The following is a 16,055-nucleotide window of genomic DNA, read 5'->3' on the forward strand; positions in this document are numbered from 1 at the left end:
TTTTTAGTGAGATCAGTCAGCGGGCTGGTGACGTCCGAATAATTAGGTACAAACCTTCTATAATTGCCAGCCAGCCCCAGGAACTGTCTCACCGCCTTTTTGGTCTTGGGTCTCGGGCAGGTCGCAATCGCCGCTGTCTTGTCAATTTGGGGACGCACCTGCCCATGGCCCAAGTGGAACCCTAGATACCATACCTCCACCCGCCCAATCGCGCACTTCTTCGGATTCGCTGTGAGTCCCGCTCGGCGCAGCGATCTCAGAACCGCCCTCAGATGTTGCATATGCCGCTGCCAATCATTGCTATAAATGATGTCATCTAAATAGGCAGCGGCGTAAGCTGCATGCGGTCTGAGGATTCGGTCCATGAGACACTGAAACGTAGCCGGGGCCCCAAACAAACCGAACAGAAGTGTCACAAATTGGTGTAATCCAAACGGTGTGGAGAAGGCGGTTTTCTCACGGGAAATTGGTGTCAAGGGGATCTGCCAATAACCCTTCGTCAAATCCAATGTCGAATAAAAACGAGCAGTGCCCAACCGATCGAGCAACTCATCAACGCGAGGCATTGGATATGCATCAAATTTAGACACCGCATTGACTTTTCTATAATCCACACAGAATCACACAGACCCGTCGCTCTTAGGCACTAGAACAACTGGGCTGGACCAATCGCTGTGGGATTCTTCTATTACCCCCATATCAAGCATCGCATCCAATTCTTCCCGAACAATTTTCTTTTTGTGTTCGGGTAATCGATAGGGGCGGCTACGTACCACCACCCCCGGCTCGGTCTCGATGTGGTGATGGATGAGGTTTGTACGTCCCGGTAGAGGGGAGAACACATCTACAAACTCCTGTTGCAACCTAGCAACCTCTGCGAGTTGGCTCGGTGAGAGGTGGTCTCCGCAAATGAGTGGGGTGAACTGTTTATGTTTTGAACTCACCTCCGGTCCTAGCTCTGCCTTCTCGGGAACTACTGTAGCCAAAGTCATGGGAACCGCCTCCCTTCACAATTTCAGGAGATTGAGGTGGTATATTTGACGAGCGTCCCCTCTATCGGTTCATTTAACCTCATAATCGAGATCCCCCACTCATCGTGTGACCTCAGAGGGTCCTTGCCACTTGGCGAGTAATTTAGAGCTCGATGTGGGAAGCAATACAAGTACTTTATCTCCCGGTGCAAATTCCCTTAGCTGAGTTCCCCTGTCATACAGTCGGCGCTGTCGTTCTTGAGCTTGGAGCAAATTCTCCTGTGTTAGTTGCCCCAAAGTGTGGAGTTTTGCCCGAAGATCAAGAACATACTGAATTTCATTTTTACTGTTTGAAGGTCCTTCCTCCCAGGCCTCTCGTAATACATCAAGCACGCCGCGTGGGCTTCGCCCATACAGCAGCTCGAATGGGGAGAATCCAGTGGAGGCTTGTGGGACCTCTCGTACTGCAAATAACAGGGGGTCGAGCCATTTATCCCAATTTCTAGAATCATCGTGCACGAACTTACGAATCATGTTTTTGAGGGTTTTATTAAATCGTTCCACCAGGCCATCCGTTTGAGGATGGTATACACTGGTGCGAATCGATTTAATATTTAACAACTCGTACAATTTGCGTAGTGTTCGTGACATAAATGTTGTGCCTTGATCGGTGAGGATTTCTTTCGGAATCCCCACCCGGGAGATTATTTTGAAGAGTGCCTCCGCAACACTGCGTGCTGAGATGTTGCGAAGTGGCACTGCTTCCGGATATCGCGTTGCATAGTCCACTAGGACCAATACAAAGCGATGTCCGCGTGCTGACCGTTCTAATGGCCCGACGAGGTCCATTCCAATTCTCTCAAAGGGAACCTCGATCAGAGGGAGAGGGCACAATGACACTTTTGGGGTGGCTGGTGGGTTAACCAACTGGCATTCGCGGCATGCCGCACACCACCTACGGACATCGCCACCAATGCCCGGCCAATAGAAATGGGCTATTAGACGGTTCAGTGTTTTCCTTTCTCCTAGGTGACCCGCCATGGGATTATAATGAGCCGCCTGGAATACCATTTCCCGACGGCTCCTTGGAATCAAAAGTTGGGTTGTATCCTCCTTGGTCCGAGTGTCCTGTGTCACTCGATACAACCGCTCATTTATAATTGCAAAATAGGGGTATGAAAGGGCGATGTCAGGCTGGAGTCGTTGACCATCGATGACTCTCACTTGGTCAAAGGTGTGTTTGATGGTTTCGTCTCGCGACTGCTCCAAAGGGAAATCCCCGTCAGGGAATTCCCTGAGAAGGGGAGGGGCTGCAGCCTCTCCCCCTCTCTCGTCATCATGACGTGGAGCTGTCGAGGACGGCCCCGGCTCCGCATCCCCTGCCAGAGCATCGCACATCACACATCTCCCTATTTTCGTACAGGACCCATCCGCGCAAATTCCCTTTAATAAAACTCTAAAATCAGGCCAATCAGTCCCCAAAATCAGCGGATGGGTGAGGCGGGAACTAACCGCGGCCTCCACTCTATGCTTTTTCCCCTGAAATTTAATCGTCAGGGTCACCACCGGATACTTGTGAATATCCCCGTGTACACATTTCACCTTCACCATTTTAGTAGTGACCAATGCCTCGGGTTGAGCCAGGTGTTGGTGGATAGTGGTTTGATTACACCCTGTGTCCACCAACGCTTGGTGAGTACCCCCCTTGACACTTACCGGTATCCGGTACGCTCCGGCCCGGTCGGGGGCAGCCTGTGGGAGGTCAGAGACTCACACCACCGTCCCCAGCTCCATCAGAGGGCATTGATCTCGGAAGTGGTTCGGGTCTCCGCACCTCCAGCAGGCCGGCCCAGGCGCTATGCCCGCACCTGCGTCGGCGGGCACCCCCCCCTGAGGGGGAGAGCGGCGGGGCATAGGGATAGGGGTAGGTGTCGCCTCCCACACCCGGGGAACTGGTCTCAGGGGCTGAAGTCCTCCTCGTCTGCGTGGGGCAGGAACGGGACCTGGAGAGAGAGCAGAACGAGAGGAGAGAGGGGAGGGGGAAGAAACAGAGGGAGGAGAAAAAATGTAGCAAGGCTCTTCCGCCCTCGGGATCGCTGCCATGTGGTCCTCCGCAAGCCGGACGGCTTCCTCCAACGACGCCGGGCGGTGGCACTGGACCCACTCCGCCATCCCTTTTGGCAGTTGATGTGTGAATTGCTCCAGTACCACCTGGTCGATAACTCAATCGACGTCGCGGTCCCCCACTAGCAGCCATCTTCGGCAGGCGTCACGGAGCCGCTGGGCGAAGGCAAACGGCGGTCGGAGCTTTCCAACTTCAAGCTCCGGAAGAGTTGACGACTTTCCTCCGGAGTGCGACCAACCTGTTGCAAGATGGCTCTCTTCAAATCTCCGTAGGCCAGGAGGCTCGTTGCTGGCAGTTGTTGAGCCGCGAGCTGGGCTTCCCCGGACAATAGTGGGATCAGTCGGGCCGCCCATTGGCCGAGTGGCCAGCCCCAGATCTCGGCGGTCCACTCAAACAAATCCAGGAAGGCCTCGGGGTCGTCCGCCGCCCCCATTTTCTGTAAAGCTGGCAGGGGTAACGGCGTGGGAGCGTCCGGGGTCGCGGCTGAGGATGCCTCCTGGCTGAGGAGGCTCCGGATCGCCTGCCGGTCCTCGGCTTGAGCGTGCAGGAGCTCGACAAACCGGCGATCTTGGTCTTGTTGGAGCTCAAGCAGTATCTGTTGGTGGCTCTGATGTAGGCTAGCGAGGGCTTGGAGGATCTCCACCAACTGGGAGGACTCTATGGGATGACTTCCATCCATTTTCAACCCAACTTCAATCCTGGGTTTCGGCACCAGTGTAAAGAGGAGGCGAGAAGCAGCTTTCCTGGTTCAGGTAGGGATTTATTTTCTCTCTCTGCAGCACAAATTACAGTCTCACGGTCTTGGCGTCATGCACTAAGTTAACCCACAATCACACACCGTCCCACAAAATAAACTCTCATCATTTGTAATAAAAACTCTTTACTTCTTATTCGGGTCTGTCGTGCCCAGGCTCTCTCCCCGACTAAGTGCTGTATGGCTCTATTTATGCCGCTCTCCCCGTGCTCACTGAAATTAGAGACAGGTGTTAGACATAATTTAGCTCAGGTGTAAGCGCCCTTACCGCTTTCTCTCTCTCCGGAGAGATGCTTGACCACGCCCCCGCTGCCACACTGTTTTATTGTTGTCCCAAATTGTATAATGATACATATGGAATATTAATGGAGTAACATTATTTAATAACTTGAATTATGTTTTGACATAATTTAATACAATTTTGAATTTATTATTTCAATTAGTTTTGGCATTTTTCAAAACTTTTTGCATTTTATAATATCTTAGCTATATTACAACAATTTCTTATTTAGTCTGTTTGTATAAAATCAATAGTGTACATTTTAAAGTTACAATTTTAGTACAAATTAATCTCTATTGCCTTTTCCAGCAATCAAAATGGGCCCAATTTGCACATCCATTGCAACAAATCCATTGCTTCCCACTAATATCAAACCATTTATTGCAGTGTTACAGCAGTTTAGGAAGGTTCCATAATAGTTATTTTATCCATCTAAAGTTTAAGGGAAAAATTATATTTAATAGGTCCTTTACCATTAGGGGGGATTACAAAATAATATTTCAAACTGCATAACTTCCAGAAAGTTTGTAAGTGAAAGGTCACAATGGAATTTGTTTTAAATTGTTATTTCTCTTAAACAATTATGTACAAAATTAAAAAAAAAATTGTATGTTTTGTTTTGAAGATGTTGACAAAGTAACAACGTTTGGTCGCAGTTCCAAAAACTATTAGGTATTTATAACTTATTCATTATCTGTCCGGGTCAAAAATGACCCTAAGACAATAGGAGTCTTAAAAGAATTGTTCACCAAAAATGAAATGATGTCATTATTTTCTCAACCTAATGTCATTCAAAACCTGTATGACTTTCTCACTGCGTAACATAAAAGTAGATGCTTTAATGGATATCCCACTCCATCTTTTCAATATAATGGCAGTTGATAGTAACTCACTTAAAGATTAAAAAAGAAACCAAAAGAAACATCAAAATAGTCCATGCAACACATGCATCATATTCCAAGTCTTTTGAAGACTATAGGTTTTGTTGAGAAACATCTGAAATTTAAGTCATTTTTCAATGAAAATATTTAATGGACCAGAATATTCCTTACAATTTTTCACTTTGGGTTTTGCATAAGAAATACAGAACAGGTTTGCAACAACACGAGGATGAGTACATTATAACAGAATTAGTTTAACTATAGTATGTACTATGCATGTCAATGTTATAAAACATCCCTGATGCCTCCTCATTACTCTGGTTTGATCTCTATTGTTGTAATGAAAAAAGTAGATTCCATACTCCCCTAATGGAATTTTTACTATGTGTCATGAATATAAAGCATTTTTTCACCAAAATACAGTTGTTGATACAGGACAGTTAGTGGTACTGCAGTAAAACCATGGTACATTTTTGTAAGGGTCGATATCACACAAAAAAGCAGTTGATCTCCAAACAAAACACCAACGACACTAACACAGAGATATCGCTCAGTTTTGCAGCCTAGCCTGTTAAAGGGAATTGATTATGTCCGCCTTTTTGCCATTGATGCTGCTTATTGCTAATGCTAACACAGTTTAGTCAGATTGTCAGGGTAAATTAGTGGTTAAAACTCCCTTGAGCAAGTATCATGGCAAGTGTGTATCGGTTGCATCTGTCCTTCAACAGGCCACTCTCTGAAAGATCATGCTGCTTCTCAGGAGAGTGTGTGCTATTAAAGTATTCAATGCTAACAACATTAACCACACGGTCATTAAATTTAGCCACTACTCAGGTGCTCTGCTGCTGTCTCTTATTGCAGTGCAACCCTGATGTTTGTTTAACGCACCATCTATGCTTAATCAAATACCTGCAGCTTTCAGATTCAATACTTTTAATCATTTGTGAATAATTTATTGAATGGTAAAAATATTTTTAGCACCAAGCTCGCTGAAAGGGGGTTAAGGGCCAATGGAGAGACCATGGTGACAGTGCAGTCAGTGAGAAGTCATTTTGGAGCTTCTTAATTCCAGTTTTAGTGTGACACATATTTAAACCTATCAAATGTTAACTGCTATAGTAGTATTTGCCAATAGGGCCAGCCATTTATATCTGTCAAAGGTTTGCCACATAGTAAGCCTACTGTTTGCCACAGAACAGTTTAACAGTAGTGGCAGACATTTATATTTGCCAAATGTTTACCATAGAACTGTTTGGCAAATAGTGGCAAATTGCAGAAGTGCTGCAAGCCTTTGCCAATAATTCACCATACATTAACTGCAAGTAAAAATGACAAATAAATGGTTTTGCAAGGGACTTTGGAATGAATTGATATGTGAAATAATACATTTATGAGATACTGAATGAATGAATGTCCAATGTAGACACCTGCAGTACAGTAACCTGTTATTAGAGTGATGCTATGGTCAGAGTTTCTGTAATCTGGCTTCAGGGTTTTTAATGGAGTATTCCAGCACCCTAAGGCTAGAATTTATTCTGCTAAAACTTGCAGTTACGTAAACATTTTATAAGTGAAATTGCTCCACACCAATGATCAGGACTAAATACCTAATTTTCTGACCTCAATCCCTGCCGAAAACGTTTCTAATTCTCTACACAAACTGTCTGTTACTATAGACTGTACTTTACTGTTACTGTAGATTGTGTAATCTGCAAACAGAGAGTGGTGGAACTGCAACTCTGTACATATCATATATGGGTCATTCCTACAATTAAGTGACATTCCGGCTTTGAAACTTTTGAAAAATCAAGCACACTTTTATACGTTTTTTCATGTTTCATCATAACAGGGACATATTAAAGATTGTATTAGTAATACTAGTCAAGCTAAATTACAAAAAAATTCAGATGTCCATCCAGGGTGGACATTCAGTGGATACATTAGCCACTACATGGTCTGTGATTTATATCTAGCAAGCATATTTGTAAACTAATATTTATGATTTTATTTCTTTTAACATAAATACTGTATGTTGAAATTTTTAAATTATTTTAATTTCTCATATATCTTCACATAACAGGCTGGACATGTTATGCTTGACCACATATGACTAACACCACAAAATAAAGGAAAACATAAATAAAACAATAGAGTTGTAAACTTCAAATAAAATTTTTTGTTTGTGTGATGTAATTTCCTAACATATATCTTCAATGAAAAGTCATAGTATGACATAACAGGGTGGACAATAAATCAAGGGACACACAAAAAACCTCCACTATCAGTGTTAAAATTACACATTTACCAGAAATGAATACTTGTTAGTTAGAGAATGTAACACTAAACTCTTAAATGTATGGGGGAAAAAAATTAAATCCAATGATTTAACATTTATTTTTGAGGTGCAGTTTGACATGCAGTGACATGCAGTTTTGGAGACATGAGGAAATGACACGGTACAAAAAATTTCAATTATTTAACATTTAACTTTTAAGTCAACAGAAGTGTGTAACATTATAATAAGTCTTTATTCTTTTTAACAAGCCTATGTAATGGTGGTCAGCTGAAAGATAGCTGTGCAATGTGTATAAGCCTCACTCTCCTGACCTCAAGAGGTGCACTAGCGACTGATGCTAGGGGCTGTAGCCTTTAGCCTCCTTGTTAGTGCACCCGCCTCCCATGCCGGAGATGCCGGTTCGAGTCCCATACAGAGTGGGTAGAACAGGAGCGTCACAATGGTGCCGTGACCTGGATGGGAGTTAGGTTTATTGGGGTGAGTGTAATAGTGGCCAGCTGATAGGTAGCTGTGCAATGTGTATAAACCTCACTCTCCTGACCTCAAGAGGTGCACTAGCGACTGACGCTAGGGGCTGTAGACTTTAGCCTCCTTGTTAGCGCACCCGCCTCCCATGCCGGAGACGCCGGTTTGAGTCCCGTACGGAGTGGGTAGAACAGGAGCATCACACGTATCAAAATTGTAATTGGGTGAAATTAAACAATATAAATACCACACACACACTTGTAATGGGGGACTTAAAAGTCACCGAAGTGTAGGAATGACCCATATTTACCGGCGTTCCTGCATGAGATGCTGCATTGCAGTAAAAAACAGCAGAGACGGACGCAAAAACGCATTCAGTGCGAACATCCCCTACTAAACTTAAAATGAAAAATGCTTTAATACAATGACCGGGAAGAAGAGAGAAAGGGAGAGAAAAGAAAAAACATGAAAATAGTGTATTTCTCCTTGGATTAGTGTCATTGTTTTGGCAGTAAATAGTGTTTATCATAAAGGAAATGTAAGAAAATCACGTTAAGTGTTTTATCTACACCTGTACTACTGTACTTTTATTTTGAATTAATGCAGTAATGCAGCTTTTCTTACCTCTCTCTCTCTCTGTCTCTCTCTCTATTAGAATGAGCTCTGACATATGCAATAAAATGTAATGGCATGTCATGAATTGGTGCGTTTACTGGTGTTTTAAAATCCCAATGGTGGGAAACAATTAACATGCACTATGATTTTGACAAAATTATCTTGCTTCTGATAGAAAACATGACAGAAGATGTGCGCTGATTGTCATTGATCTTTCCCCCAGCCGTTTCTGTCAAGTGTAGCGTCCGATACATCCAGTATCTCACACAACTCGCGCGAAAGGTGTGTGTGTTTCAGGTCCATTTCTTGCTTTTTGTGAAACATTCTCAGCAGTTTGGGTGTGCAATGCTAAAATACGGGACAAACAGCATTGCGTATGGATTTCATACGGAACACAATTTTTTCCCTTAATTACGAGATGATTCCTTATTTTACTGGACGTTTGGCATATTTTGTTAATTAATTTGACCTGATACTGCTTCAGCGTGAGGGTGACTCTCTCTCTCCACTCACTCAGTCGATGATGGCGGTGACAACGGTTGTCAGGGGCGGGGAATGGCAGAATTCAAGTGATAAATTCAAGTGCACCAATTACAACAAAGAATCTCCAGTTTCACAAAACAGCATCAAATACAGATAAATGGAAACTAGCATGACAGTAGATTACGGTATTTTGAAGCAGCAAAACATGTATATCGAGGGTATATGCAAATATTGCTCCTTAGAAGTCATGATACGTACGCAGCCCTTGGAAAAAAGGAAGCATGCGGTGTATACGTGCGTATGGCACCGACTACACCACTGCTTCCAACCCCTTTTTTTTCTCTCCCCTTTTCTCCCCAACTTGGAATGCCCAATGCGCTTGAATTCCTTGTGGTGGCGTTGTGACTCGCCTCAATCCGGGTGGCAAATCTCAGTTGCCTCCACGTCTGAGACCATCAATCCAAGCATCTTATCATGTGGCTTGTTGAGCGCATTACCGCAGAGACATAGCACGTGTGGAGGCTTCACGCTATTCTCCTCAGCATCCACGCACAACTCACCACGCACCCCACCGAGAGCAAACCACATTATAGCAACCACGAGGAGGTTACCCCATGTAACTCTACCCACCCAGGCCTGGCTGGAGTCACTTAGCACGCCCTGGATTCGAACTCACGACTCCAGGGATGGTAGTCAGTGTCTTTACTTGCTAAGCTACCCAGGCCCCACCAACCCCTTTTTGATATTTCAAATTTTAGGGGCTGTTTACCAAAAGATTCTGTTTACACAGAAATGACAGAAGCAGCTTTTTTGTATTTTGTGAACAACAGCCAGAGGTATCAGGCCTCAGTATAGGATTAAATTTTTATTTTGTATTATTGATTGAGAAATGTTCCTTATTCCTTTGCATAAAACAAAAGAGAGAGATGATTTGGGAATCAATTCTTGCCAGCAGCACCAAAGGCAATTATCGTGTGTGTAGACATGAGAGAGAGAGAGAGTGAGAGAGAGAGAGAGAGAGAGAGAGAGAGAGTGAGAGAGAGAGAGTGGGAAGATTAACTGGCCAATTTTTTTTTTTTTTTTTTTCAGCTAATGTTGGGGCCAGCTTTCTGAAGCAAGGTAACCATGCCCTGCCCATCCCATTTCCCCTCATTTCAGCCTACCTCTGGCCAATCAGAGCCTTGCACTGTTTCACTTATCTTCGCCGTCACTTGTATGTCAAAGTCCTGTCTCTGCATACTGCAAAATGAATGGTTTGTGTGTTGTTTCCATCAGTGTCAGAACTTATCTTTTTTTTTTCAAGTATATATATATATATATGTATATATATATATATATATATATATATATATATATATATATATATATATATATATATATATATACTGAAAATATATACTGTATATATTTAATTGGAGCAATTTCACTTAAAGTGTTTATGGAGTAACTGCCCCCTGGAATTGATTGCATATTTTTAATCAGTTTTAAACAATTCGTTGATTTATGTGAAATACTGTAATTGAATTTCAAATAATAATAATAAAAAAAATCTCAATCTTCTTATTATGGTTTTCTATCAAATAAATGGCCGTAAGTATGTGAACACAGACACTCATAGCAATGCAAGCTTGACTTTATGCATTGTCATGGCAGATCAACAACTTGAAAAGTGTGTTGCTGAGCAAGTAAGGTATAGTCAATATACAGTATTTATAACAACATGTCTGAATAATAGAAAATCCAGTTTAATAGGACAGACTCTATCTTTAACTCTAAGGTGACTATATCGCCCCATTGATTTCTGAGGATTGTTACTGCCACAGTAATGCAAGAATGCATTTGCAGTATTTGACAGCATTTTCTTTACGCTGTGTTTTCAGAGCTTTTGTTATTTTATTTTATTTTTCATGAAAAACCACTTCATATCAGCAACACATTCAACAACACTTGCCTATGAGACCAGCTTCAGGACATTACAGTGTCTGCAGAGGCACTAAACCCACAACTATAGGCCTAATAGAATACTATGAAGCATATAAAACGTTGGATAAAATAAAACATCAGAATAATTCACTATGTTTGTCCCTACTTTTTAAATATCTGTGCCGTTTTTGTCACATTCATTGGCATTTTTGCCTCAACCCTGGTTCACTTCTGACTCTGGTCTGTGCACCATGTCTCACAGCTTTTACCGGTGTGATATACCAGCCTTGCTTCATGAGTGTGAGAGAGTGAGAGAACGAGAGATGTTTACGCATATTTGTGCTCCTCTGTAGTTATTTATTTTCAGTGCTTTTTTCTCCTAGCTTGTATAAAAATGTGTGCAGAAGCGATTGTGCATGCAGAGGTATGTGTGCTTGTGGGATGTGATCCAGCATGTGTCCTCGGAAAGCATATATAGCTCAGTGCTTTTACTTTTTCTTAGTTCCCTCTTTTCCTCTAAACCTGAGATCAATAGCTCTGCAGGAAGCAGCCACTTGCTCTTGTGCTTCTTTCTGTTGTAATAAGTCTAACATCTCATCCCATCTCTCTCTCTCTCTTTCTCCCCTCTACCCCACTCTCTCCTCCACTGTTTGCCTGAATGCGTTTGCATTGTTGTATGTATGTGTGTGTGGTTGTGCATGATTGAATGAATGTGTGTGTGTTGATGCCACACCCCTCACGTTCCTCAACTCCTCCTCGCACCCTTTCACCCCCCCTCTCCCAAAGCAGACCCAGAGCGTGGCGGAGGTCACATGATCTCCACCGATGATTTGGAGTACCCCCGCGAATATCGGACGCTGGGGAACAGCACACGCCGCTTTTCTAATGTGGGGCTGGTCCACACCTCCGAGCACCGGCACACGGTTATTGCTGCCCAGAGCCTGGAGGCCCTCAGCAACCTGCACAAGGCTGACATGGAACGCAAGCGGGATGTCTTCATGGACCATCTGAAGAACAAGTACCCACCCCAGCACTCCTTGCCACCCTCTCCATCACCCTCACACAGCAGCATGAGGGGCACCTCCGAGAGGAGTGCTCGAGAACAGGTATGTGATTCGCCAAGTAGATGTGTTCCTGGATCAACATGTCTGTTGTCTAGAAAACAATCCATCAATCAGTTTATATTTTAGAGTTAATATAAGGGGTAGCTGCGGTTGGAGCTTGAACGACATTCTCATTAACCTGTCATCCTTCTAATTTTAGGGGTAGTTAATTCTGAAAAAAACAGCTAAGACCAGCAAGAATTTCCATGTTGGCCTATGTTGGTTTATGCTGGTTAGTGCTGGTTCGGTGCTGATCTATATTGTACAGTATACCAGCATTGCCATGCTGCTCACCAGCAAATCTTAGCTGATGAAGCTGAATGTCCAGCTTTGTCTTTCTCTTGAGGCGTAATGTATAAAGAAATATTTCTGGTTTAGCTAGTTAAGAAGCCAGATGGGGGACACCAGCATCTCATTATGGGAACCAGCATCCAAAACACAACATATGCAGGTCTTTCAGAAGGGTTTTGTAAGTGTTTTGATCACAGACATGGATAGGACTATTTTTGGTTGGAAAGTGATTTTGTTTCAGGACCAACAAAAGATGTTAATCCAAGAACACGTCCTACTTGTCACAATAAGGGCATTTTGCTGGATGAAGTTAGAACAACATTTTTATTAACCAATGACTGCAATCTGACTTTAAGGTTAGGGTTATGGCAAGGGCTATGATTGGTTGCTCTTTGCCCTCTGATTTAAGGGTACACTGTGTCCTAACCAGGTGCAATAAAGCAACAAGCAATTAAATCTCTTCCATGTGAATCAGATTTAGGCTATGTCTACATTTATACAGATACACTTAAAAACAACATTTCATTTTTGAAATGCACTCTGTCCACACTGCTGATTTCAAGCATTTTCCAAAAAATGTTCGTCCACACTGAAACATATGAAAACACTTAAATCCCCTTACTGCGCATGCGAAAAATCGATGTTACATGTATGGTCCGAAAAGCAATTGTCCTTTTGTTCCGTCACCGGACACCAATTCCGAGTAAACTTCCCGTCGCCTTTGAAGGAATGCAATGTGAATGTTGTACAAAGTAACATTTATATTTAACAATGCTATCAAAGTGAATATCAGGCACAACAGCGCCGCTATCACACGGACCGCCATCTTGATTGTTTTGGTTCAATGGATAAAATGACTGTGTCACATGACAACAAATAAGTCATCAGATATCTCCATTTTCCCAGTCCACACTATAACATGAAGATGGCGTTTTCAAAATGTTTGGTTTTCACAGACAAAAAGGCAGTCTCAGTGTGGACAGAAGGCCAAAACTTAGAGAAATTATGTGTTTTCAAACAAAAATGTATTAGTGTGGATGTGGCCTTATTTGTCCCAACCAACAGCAACTGTGACAAGCGATGAGTGATATATATAATATCATTTATAAATATTATTTAAACGGATACATATATTAAACATATTATTTATTATAAATACATGTATATGTGGATACATATGACTATTTCTCATGGTGTTGCATTGGGTTGCCCCAACATCTGTGATATCTCATTGGTCCAAGGTCCTCACACTTATACCTGTACAATAAACATCTTAAATCTTAAGTTTGGCAGTGATTGCATAGTGTTGCAGCAGTTTCGCATTCATTGTGGACTGACAAATTGCTTAGCATCGCGCCTAGTTAGGACATGGTGTAGGGGTTAGGGCTGCCTATCCTGATTGCCTGATAAGATTGTTATTCCAGGAACAACAAAAGATGTTGAACCAGTAAAGTCTTGTGTAAATTACATTAAGCATGCATGGACACACTCTTACACAAACAAAGATACCAACATGTAGCTTTGAAATTATACCCATCTTAGTGTTCTTTAGGAGAGGGCCATTGGCAAAGAGATACATAGAGCCTCAGTGACTGGTGGTATAGACTTACACACAGCTCAAGAGAAGCTGTCAAAATGATGTTGAAACAGACACACACAAACATTTTGTACCGCTATGCAAAAAACCCAGTCGCATGCAGGAGGATAGAGAAAGCACAGTCACACTGTGAATGGAACAACTGGTTCTTATGGAAGAGGGTGACGTAATGTTGATTCCAAATATGGATGATGTCACTGCATCAAGCCAATATCATCCAATCAGCTGTGTTCATGAGAAAGGGAGAGAGACACAGGTAACATGCACTAAAGTCAATCAAATGCTGCTGTACTGATGTTTTTTAGAGAAAACTTTATTACTTCAGTCCTCTAATTATACCGATCATCCCTTTATCTCTACATTTATATATCCCCTCTGGAAATTACTGTATTTAGCCCTCTGAAGCATGAAACTGAGTTATTCATTCTTAATATTGTCTTAATGCTTATTTTTGCTTCAAAACACTTCAAAACAAACAGTCATTCCCTATCTTTTTTTTCTCTCTCTCAAAAATATACTTTTATACTGTAAAAAGTGGTAACCTGCAATTGTTACCTTAAGGAGCTATGTCTGTCTGATCAAACCCTTAAAATATGTTTTGTTGGTGTAACCTTATAAATCTTGGTTGATTCAGTCATGTTAAATAATATTTTGGAATTAAACCAATTAATGTAGATGCTACTACATGAAGCACATCCTTAGGTTAACATTTTCTTTTCAGTGTACACATCTGTCCATTACAAAAGAAGATGTTGACAGATATTCCCGGGGTTCTTGTTGCATCACCACTTTTATCAGCCAAGTTGCATTTTGTTGTCATAAATGCATAACACAATGACATATAAAGAGGACAGTCATGTAGTCACATGTACACATGACAGTTTGGATATAACATCACACCCTGAAGTGCTATCAAAAGGATAGTTTATCCAAAAAGGACAGTTCTGTCCTCATTTACACATCTTCAAGTTAATCCAGACCCGTATCACTTTCTCTCTTCTTTGGAACACAAAAGGAGATGTTTGGCGGAATGTTAGCCTCTGTCACTATTTACTTTCACTGCATCTTTTTTCCGTACAATAAAAATGAATGGTGACTGAGGGTAAATTTCTGCCTAACATCTCCTTTTGTGTTCCACTGAAAAAAAGAAAGTCACACAGGTTTGGAGAATTGTCATTTTCTGGTGAACGATTCCTTTAAAGATCTGTTCATGGTATGTTCAAACAATTCTGCTTTTGTTTCCTCTCTGTTTCAACACTCTGTCTTTTGGTATGTTCGTCACCTATTATACAGGTCTTTCATCCTTATATCTATGATTCTGATCACAGTATATACCTGTGCTTGACATAAATGATCAGTGAATGTGCGAGAAAGAGAGAGGATATGATCAAATGAGAGAGAGAGTGACGGGGAGGTTGGGTGAGAGACAGGTGGAGTCCATGGTTGCTAAGGCAACACCGCCCTTATATGGAAACTGGTGATATCATATTGCAAAGGTCAGACTGGAGAGAGAAAGAGAGAGAGAACAAGGAAGAAATAGAGAGAGAGAGACGGAGAGGGTGAAAACCTAAATGCAAAGAGATATCAGAGAGAACGGAAAGGGTTTCGGAATATCCTCACCTCTGAAGCGTGACGCATCACTGGAATTCCTCATTTTTGTACCTATATGCAGCCTTTGCCTTCGGCACAGGGGGAAAATGGAAAGGGGGAGGGGAAGTGGACGAGAAGAGAGGGAAAAGATGAGTGCAATGGTGCACAAACAGCGGCAAGAGAGTTAATTACCCTCTGCCAGTTTTTCCTGAGACTCCAGCACTGAAGAGTTAAAGCAGGCAGCCAGTAGCCAGCCGATGCTGTAATGAATTAAATAAAGAAACCTGCAGTTGCATGTGCTGGAGAGACAGAGAGAGAGAGGGAGAGAGAACAGGACTGAGAGAATGAGTATTCTGTACACCTGACAGCCAGCTGGCAACACTGACTAACTGAAGGCATCTCGCTAGTGTGCATGTGTGTGTGCAGGGAGGACGCACGCACACACACTCACGCACGCAGGTGCAGGTGATATTTACACTGATGGCTTTATTTGTTTGGCTATTGTGAGCATGGTGACTACATGCAGATGGAAAGTACCTGTGTTGGTGTTGCAGGTGTGTTTGGCTGTAGGTTGTAGGAGTTTATGTGTGTGTGCTTGGATCTGTGTGTTACACTGCCGGTAAACAATGTATCTGTGTATATGTGTGTGAAATGTGTGTTAGTGAGAGAAGTAAGGGAGAG

General features: G+C 42.6%; 1 protein-coding gene across 2 annotated transcripts in view; it reads left to right on the forward strand.

Moving 5' to 3' along the window:
• Nucleotides 1-16,055, forward strand: part of LOC127450151 (SRC kinase signaling inhibitor 1-like) — a 117,071-nt gene that overhangs the window by 25,595 nt on the left and 75,421 nt on the right. For both annotated transcript variants that reach the window (XM_051713987.1, XM_051713986.1), the window contains exons 2-3: nt 9,960-9,989; nt 11,583-11,899. In XM_051713987.1, coding sequence (XP_051569947.1) covers nt 9,960-9,989; nt 11,583-11,899 — 347 coding nt within the window. The remainder of the gene's footprint in view (nt 1-9,959; nt 9,990-11,582; nt 11,900-16,055) is intronic.

The sequence above is a fragment of the Myxocyprinus asiaticus genome, chromosome 13 (genome assembly GCF_019703515.2).
Source record: "Myxocyprinus asiaticus isolate MX2 ecotype Aquarium Trade chromosome 13, UBuf_Myxa_2, whole genome shotgun sequence".
In the NCBI taxonomy this organism is placed as follows: domain Eukaryota; kingdom Metazoa; phylum Chordata; class Actinopteri; order Cypriniformes; family Catostomidae; genus Myxocyprinus; species Myxocyprinus asiaticus.